This window comes from Sciurus vulgaris, assembly GCF_902686455.1.
Source record: "Sciurus vulgaris genome assembly, chromosome: 11".
Lineage (NCBI taxonomy): Eukaryota > Metazoa > Chordata > Mammalia > Rodentia > Sciuridae > Sciurus > Sciurus vulgaris.
Window position 1 is genome coordinate 13,980,425 of NC_136472.1, and position 8,699 is coordinate 13,989,123.

Consider the following 8,699-nt stretch of genomic DNA (forward strand, 5'->3'; position numbering starts at 1 on the left):
TTTTTGTATTTCCTCTGTACTTCCAGATTCTTGTAAATACCTCTATTATAGCACTTACTGCTGCATGGTATTATAGTTCCTTACCTCCCATAATGTGAGTATACTGAAGAAAGGGATGGTATTCATCTCTCTACTCCTAGATTCTCATAGCAATATGTGCATAGAGGAGGCATTTACATATTGTGGAATGAAAAGTAATCTTCAATAATTTTTTAAAAACTTAGATAATCCATTTTATCTTTAAAGGTCTTCTTAACAACCCTGTGAAACAAGTAATATTGTATCTATTTTACAAATGAGGAAACTGGCTCAGAGATTTAAGTCAACAGCTTCAGGTCACAAAGCCAGTAAGTTGTAAACCAAACACTAAAATCCAGATCTTCTGATTCTAGTCTACTGCTTTTTCTAATTAACTAGGCTGCCCTCATAAATACTCAATTAACTGACTGAACCTTGGGGACTGTACTTTATATTTCTTCTGTTGCTCTTATTATATATTTCTCTTAATGGTGTTCATTTGTGTTCTTGTCTTAATTTCTTGTTAAATGAAATTCCATGTTGATGAAGAAGGATTACTTGCCTTTGTATCTCTTGCTCTGCCTGGCACAGTGCCTTACACATAGTGGGTGCTCATCAAATTGGACTGACCTGAAGAGCACTAGAATGGTCATTTTGACAGGCCAGTTCTTGCTCAACCTCTGAAACCTCCAGCAGATTCCGCTCACTGACCAACCGAGACAGTTCTCCGACCACTGTCACATGCTTTGATACAGTCCCAGACATCTTCTTAAACTGTGGATAATTCTCAACAAAGGCCTTCATGTCTGCTATTGATTCTAGTTTTTGCTGTTCTTTTGGTTTCTTCTTCTGAAAATCTTCCATGAGGTTCTTTATATTGCTACCAATCTCTGCAAAGTTCAGGTACATATTATTAGCATAGAATTCATCATTTTCAGCAGATAGAACCACCTCTCTTAAGTCTTTACTAATCCCCGGAACTCTGGAAAGATCAATCCAATTGCTGTTTATACCTAGTAGTTCATGAACCATGGCCTGATATGTCCACTGGTTAAGCAATGGAGTGATGGCATCATCGCAGCGATCTAAAATAAGTAGCAATGGAGGAACTTCTGTCCGCCGGAATTCAAACAGCTCATATTCTTTAGTTATTACTTGCTTTACACATTCTGCAAGTCTCTTTGCTGCCTCTGATGAAAGTTGATAACGAATCATGGGACACTTTTTCAGAGATAAAAGGAGAGCTGTCAGTCTTTGAGTTGTTCTGGAGAGCTGAGCTGGATCCCAATTTCGACCCTGACAGCAACCCAAAATATTGAGGGAAAACAAATGTGGATTCACAGCAATGTAATCACCATAAAATTCCTGAACCTCAGCCACAACTTCCTGTTCATCAGCTTCAGCTAATGACTTCACATCACTCTTGCTGATCACATTACTGAAATAAATAAAATATATACTGTATTTGGGTCTTCGAAGCTCCTGAATTAGATAATCCACATTTTCCTTCATAGGTCGAAGAAAACAAATTGCCCTCAGGTGTTTCATGATCTCTCGATTTTGAGAATCAATGCGTTCAAAAAGGTACACTTCCTTCTGAAGAATCTCTGATTGTGTGTATACCATACTCACTATGCCAGTCGTCTCTTTATCCATGAGAAGTACTTTCATACCAGGCCCGCTGTCCTCTATCATTTTGGAAACATACTGCTTAACAGCAAAAACAACGTTCATGGTGGTAAATTGACAGGTGCCCTACACCCCTTCCCGCCCCCTTTTTCTTGCTGAATTAACACTCAGCCTGTTGGCGGGGTCTCCTCTTTCACCACTTCTATTCAATATCATTCTTGAAACTCTAGCCAGGGCAATTAGACCAAAGAAATTAAAGGGATACGAATTGGAAAAGAAGAACTCAAACTATCCCTGTTCGCTGATGACATGATTATATGTTTAGAGGAACCTGGAAATTCCACCAGAAAACTCTTAGAACTCATAAGTGAATTCAGTAAAGTAGCAGGTTGCAAGATCAATGCTCATAAATCCAATGCATTTTTATACATAAGTGATGAATCTTCAGAAAGAGAAGTTAAGAAAACTACCCCATTCACAATAGCATCGAAAAAAATAAAATACTTGGGAATCAATCTCACAAAAGAGGTGAAAGACCTCTACAATGAGAACTACAGAACACTAAAGAAAGAAATTAAAGAAGATGAAAAGATCTCCCATGTTCTTGGATAGGAAGAATTAATATTGTCAAAATGGCCATACTACCTAAAGTGCTATAAAGATTCAATGCAATTCCAATTAAAATCCCTATCATGTACCTTACAGAAATAGAGCAAGCAATTATGAAATTCATCTGGAAGAATAAGAAACCCAGAATAGCTAAAGCAATCCTCAGTAGAAAGAGCAAAGCAGGGGGTATCACAATACCAGATCTTCAACTCTATTACAAAGCTATAGTAACAAAAGCGGCATGGTATTGGTACCAAAATAGACAGGTACATCAATGGTACAGAATAGAGGATATGGACACAAACCCAAATAAATACACTTTTCTCATCCTAGACAAAGGGGCCAAAAATATGCAATGGAGAAAAGATAGCCTCTTCAACAAATGGTGCTGGGAAAACTGGAAAACCATATGCAACAGAATGAAATTAAACCCCTATTTCTCACCCTGAACAAAACGCAACTCAAAATGGACCAAGGGCCTCGGAATCAGAACAGAGACCCTGCATCTTGTAGAAGAAAAAGCAGGTCCAAATCTTCAACTTGTTGGCTTAGGATCAGACTTCCTTAACAGGACTCCCATAGCACAAGAAATAAAAGCAAGAATCAACAACTGGGATAGATTCAAACTAAAAAGCTTTCTCTCAGCAAAGGAAACTATCAGCAATGCAAAGAAAGAGCCTACAGAGTGGGATAATATCTTTGCCACTCATACTTCAGATAGAGCGCTAATTTCCAGAATCTATAAAGAACTCAAAAAACTCTACACCAAGAGTACAAATAATCCAATCAACAAATGGGCTAAGGAAATGAACAGACACTTCACAGAAGAAGATGTACAAGTAATCAACAGATATATGAAAAAATGTTCAACATCTCTAGTAATAAGAGAAATGCAAATCAAAACTACACTAAGATTTCATCTCACCCCAATTAGAATGGCGATTATCAAGAATACAAGCAACAATAGGTGTTGGCGAGGATGTGGGGAAAAAGGTACACTCATACATTGCTGGTGGGGTTGCAAATTAGTGCAGCCACTCTGGAAAGCAGTGTGGAGATTCCTCAGAAAACTTGGAATGGAACCACCATTTGACCCAGCTATCCCACTCCTCGGCCTATACCCAAAGGACTTAAAATCAGCATACTACAGAGATACAGCTACAACAATGTTCATAGCTGCTCAATTCACCGTAGTCAGATTGTGGAACCAACCTAGATGCCCTTCAGTTGATGAATGGATAAAGAAACTGTGGCATATATACACAATGGAATATTACTATGCCATGAAGAATGATAAAATTATGGCATTTGCAGGCAAATGGATGAAATTGGAGAATATCATGCTAAGTAAGATAAGCCAATCTCAAAAAACTAAAGGACGAATGATCTCGCTGATAAGGGGATGATGACATATAATGGAGGGAGGGAGAGAGGGGTTAGTGTTAGGGTTAGGATTTGTTTTAGGGTTTGGGATAAGGAGGATGGTAAGAATGGAGGAAGGAAGGACTGTATAGAGGGAAAAGAGGGGTGGGAGGGGTGGGGGGAAGGGGAAAAAATAACAGAATGAATCAAACAACATTACCCTATGTAAATTTATGATTACACAAATGGTATGCCTTGACTCCATGTACACATAGAGAAACAACATGTATCCCATTTGTTTACAATAAAAAAAAGAAAAACAACAGAAAAGATCAATAAAATGAGAAAAAGTTTATTCTCCTGTTGTTGAATGGAATTATCTGTAAATATTTTAGCTTTAATTGCTTCATGGTATTGTTCATATTCTGTATTCCCTTACTGATTCCCTTGGTATTCTATTCATTGTTAAAAGTAGGTACTGAATCTCCTACTATTACTGTAGAACTGTATATATGTCCCCTGAATCTGTTAAATTTCTCTGTGATATATTTTGGAGCTCTGATGTTTGGTCTCTATGCATTTATAATTGTTATAACTTTTTTGTGAATAGGATCTTCAATTATTAATTAATTTTGTCCCTTGAAAAAAAAAAAAAAAAGACTTGGGCTCTTCTGATTACAGAGACACCGATGATCATGGGGACCTGTCAGGGAAGTGACCTTTGGTAGCTGTTGGCACAGGGCCTGGTAAAATAATTTGGGAGGCTGGCATGATACACAATACTTCCATTAAACACTAAATTGCAGAAGACTGCATTTACTAAATAATGTCTAGTATGTAAACAGCCTAAATCATACACACTTAAAATCAAAAGGTGATTCTTTCTTCATCTCTGTGGATTTAACTGAAAGAATTGCAAGCAGAAAAGATAAAGTGACTTGGTCAGGAACATAAATTCCTAGGAGAAAAGGGCCAAAGGAAAACCAATTTTCCTGGCATTAAAAAAGAGAAGAGAGACAGGCGTGGTGGCACATGCGTATAATCCCAGTGGCTTAGGAGGCCGAAGCAGGAGGATTTCGAGTTTAAAGCTAACCTCAGCAACTTAGTAAGGCCCTAAGAAACCTAGCCAGACCTTGTCTCAAAATAAAAATTAATTAATTAAAAAAATATATATAAATGCCAGGGATGTTGCTTGATCGTTAAGCACCCTTGGGTTCGTCCCTGGTACCAAAAAAAAAAAAAAAAAAAGAAAACCCAGAAATCCAAGTCTGTTGAGGCTTCTTAAATTAATACTTTAGTTACTCCAAGCCTTATAACTATTTAATGAGAAGAAATATATTATATACATGTATACCCACATATAATTTTATATGTACAATAAATATATATTCATTCCAACTCTATTGGAACATAAATTCCAGTTAAATATTTTTGAATTTTATATTCTAAAAATATCAGTCATGACATGAATGAGAATAATGCTAAGAGAAACTTAGAAATCAAAGGCCAACACTAAGTAACACTGAGTCTGAATTGAATTCCTATTATTTTTAATCATATCTAAATTATATTTTCAATGTTACAATCAGCTCTCAAACGAATACAGTCATCCACAATATCTGTGGTTCTGCATCTGTGGATTCAATTATGGATCCAAAATGTTTGCAAAAAAATTGGATCTGTACTCAAGTACAGAAATTTTTCTAATTATTTTCTAAACAATATAGTATAACAACTGTCTACATGCATTTATATTGTAGAAGGTATTACAAGTAATCTGGAGATCATTTAAAATATACAAGAGAATATATGCAAATACTACACCATGCAATACCAAGGACTTGAGCAGCCACGGATTTTGATGTCTATGGGGCTTAAATCTTCCTTATGTTCCAAAGGACAACTGTCCAAGCCCAGGGCTTCACTGTGTGCTATAAAAGGACTTCTATTTCCAGTCTCATATTCCCATTCTCCAGTGAACCACGAGATGCCCAAAGTTGTGACCCACACAGTGTTCCACCTCAGGAAAGCCTGAAAAACCCAGTCACCCACCTCAAAGAGAGCAGAGGACTGGAGAAAGACAAGGCAAGGCCACATTAGATTTTTGTCTTTTATTTTTGTTAAGGATTTTCCTGATGTTATTAACATTTGTATGAGCTGAAATTCACTTCACTTGTTTTGCATTTATCCTTTAAATTATGCCAATATAAACACTTAAGATGCTTCCAAAAGGCTTCTACTGGCTAAGAGTTTAACCGGTGGAACCATTGACCAGTGTCTCCACGGTATTTGTGTAAATTTTAGAAAGTTCATTAAACAAGCTAAGGCTCATGTTTATATTCTATAAAAAAAGTAATACTGTGCAAATTACAAGTTTGCTGTGGATTTTAAAAGACCTAAAAAAATTTTTAAAAATAAAACAGAAAAACAGTATAGCCAAAGTTAATACTGAAAAAATAAAATAAAGGACGACTGTTCCCCTCAAACTTGAGCTCAGGTGGTTCCTGCCGTGTTCCCAGGATTACCAAGGTCTCAGAATGAACAACATTCACTTCCTGACATTCCAGGGTTTTTTGGTTTTTTGTTTCCGGTTCTTTGTTTTGTTTTTGTTTTGGGTACTGGGGATTAAACTCAGGGGCACTCAAACACCGAGCCACACCCCCAGCCCTATTCTGCATTTTACTTAAAGGCAGGGTCTCACTGAGTTGCTTAGTACCTCACTTTTGCCGAGGCCGACTTTGAACTCGCAATCCTCCTGCCTCAGCCTCCTGAGCCACAGGGATCACCAAGCTCAGCACATTCCGGTTTTAATATAGAATTTTTCTATGAAAGAATAATGGAATTTAAATATAACCTAATGTAAAATGCATGTAGAGTTAGAACAAAAATCATATTTATTTGTGCACTGACTTAGAGAAATGCTGCTAGAACAAAGAACCTTATTTTTTCCCACACCTTTTGAGAGTAAGTAGCTGATATGAAGCCCTTGGCATATAAATATTTTAGAATGTCTATATCCTACAAATAAGGATATTCTTCTGCCATAGATCTCAATATGTGGTCATTGGAAATCTGGGGATTCGCAGGAGCACAATATTTTTATAATAATACTGAGATATAGTTTTTCACCACTGACATTTGCATGCATGTGTGACAACATTGGCTAACCCATTGTTACCTCCTGAACCCCAGCCAAGGCAGGGGCACCAAACTGTGAGGATTGTCACTGTATTCTTCATCTCATATACTCACAGTAAGTGGCGGGGTCGATTTCACTTGAGACTTAAAGTAGTAAAAAGTATTTATTGTCAACCTTTGAGGACACATCTCAACATTCTGTGTGATAAAATGGAAATATGGAGACTGCTGTTGGGAAAGGTCCCTAGGCATGTTCAGGCCGTGAGTCGAGCCAGTCACATTTTACAGAGAACACCATCCTTTCTGTTGGGCAAACCATTGTTTCTCTGCTTTGGGTATTTGACAGAGGTATTCTTGAAACTGATTGAAGCCAGCCTGTCACTTCAAATGACTGACAGCATTTATGTCCAGGGATAAGAAAACATGTGTTCCCTGCCATGAGCTTGATAGCTCAGTGATGATATGACTGATTTTATATTCCATAAAATGTCATCATTTAGAAGATCTGTGGAAGGCAGTGAACCAAGATTTTCCAAATCATCAGTGCATGTTACACAAGCATGCATTGGCAAAAGGCAAGAAGGAACAAGGTTTTTTAATGTAATAAATACGAAAAGTTCATTGGTGTGTTTTCAGATTCCACATTTTACAACTAACCTCAAAGAAACTACCATATCATTCAGCTATTCCACTCAATATTTATTCAAAAGAAACTAAAATCAGGGTACTATGGTGACACAAAACCAGTATCACTACAGCAATGTTTATAGCAGTGCAATTCACGCTAGACAAGTTAGGTGCCCATCAACAAATGAATGTGCAAAGAAAATGTGGTATACATACACCATGGAGTTTTACTCAGCCATAAAGAAGAAATTATTGCATTTGCTGGTAAATGATTGGAATTGGATTTATCAATTCAGTTAAAAATAAAAACTTGCATTAGCAATTATCTCCAGACCTTCACAGAATCTATAGAGGACATCCTCTTTGCAGTTATTTGGACCTAGTTATTGTGTGGTAGGATTTCTGGGGATATTTCACAACTAAGTTTTGAAGATAAGTTTGTTTGCTTTCTTTTACTGTATTAGTTGTATTATCTGTTTTCCTAAGATGATTTGGGATAGGTCAAAAACTATACCTCCACCATTACCTTACCTGACCATAAAACAACTTTTCTCCTGTATCCATGCAAAATAAAACAAGTGCATAATTTTTCAAGTAGTTTTATGCAGTTTGTTCAGAGTAGTATTGGTGGGGACCACATGCATAATTCTTTGTATTACCCAAACCCTATCTTATTATAATGAACACATAAGAAATATGAACTTTCCCTATCAGCAATGTGAAGAGAGAGCCTACAGAGTAGGAGAATATCTTTGCCACTCATACTTCAGATAGAGCACTAATTTCCAGAATCTGTAAAGAACTCAAAAAACTCTACACCAAGAATACAAATAACCCAATCAACAAATGGGCTAAGGAAATGAACAGACGCTTCACAGAAGATGAAGCAATCAACAAACATATGAAAAAATGTTCAACATCTCTAGTAATAAGAGAAATGCAAATCAAAACTACACTAAGATTCCATCTCACCCAATTAGAATGGCGATTATCAAGAATACAAGCAACAATAGGTGTTGCCGAGGATGTGGGGAAAAAGGTACACTGGAAAGCAGTGTGGAGATTTCTCAGAAAACTTGGAATGGACCTACCATTTGACCCAGCTATCCCACTCCTTGGCCTATACCCAAAGGACTTAAAATCAGCACACTACAGAGATACAGCCACATCAATGTTCATAGCTGCTCAATTCACAACAGCCAGACTATGGAACCAACCTAGGTGCCCTTCAATTGATGAACGGATAAAGAAAATGTGGTATATATATACAATGGAATATTACTCCTACATGAAGAATAATAAAATTATGGCATTTG

At 36.9% G+C, this 8,699-nt stretch overlaps 1 protein-coding gene across 1 annotated transcript; it reads right to left on the bottom strand.

The window, feature by feature from the left end:
- Positions 1 to 203: 203 nt before the first annotated feature.
- On the bottom strand, positions 204 to 1,823 carry LOC306640235 (vacuolar protein sorting-associated protein 45-like). The gene has a single exon (XM_079104346.1). It carries the CDS (start codon positions 1,750 to 1,752, stop codon positions 634 to 636), a length of 1,119 nt encoding a protein of 372 aa, XP_078960472.1. The 5' UTR covers positions 1,753 to 1,823; the 3' UTR covers positions 204 to 633.
- Positions 1,824 to 8,699: the final 6,876 nt, after the last annotated feature.

Excerpts from the sequence above, each read along its gene's own strand:
- LOC306640235 (XM_079104346.1), bottom strand. The coding sequence starts at position 1,752 with ATGAACGTTGTTTTTGCTGTTAAGCAGTATGTTTCCAAAATGATAGAG.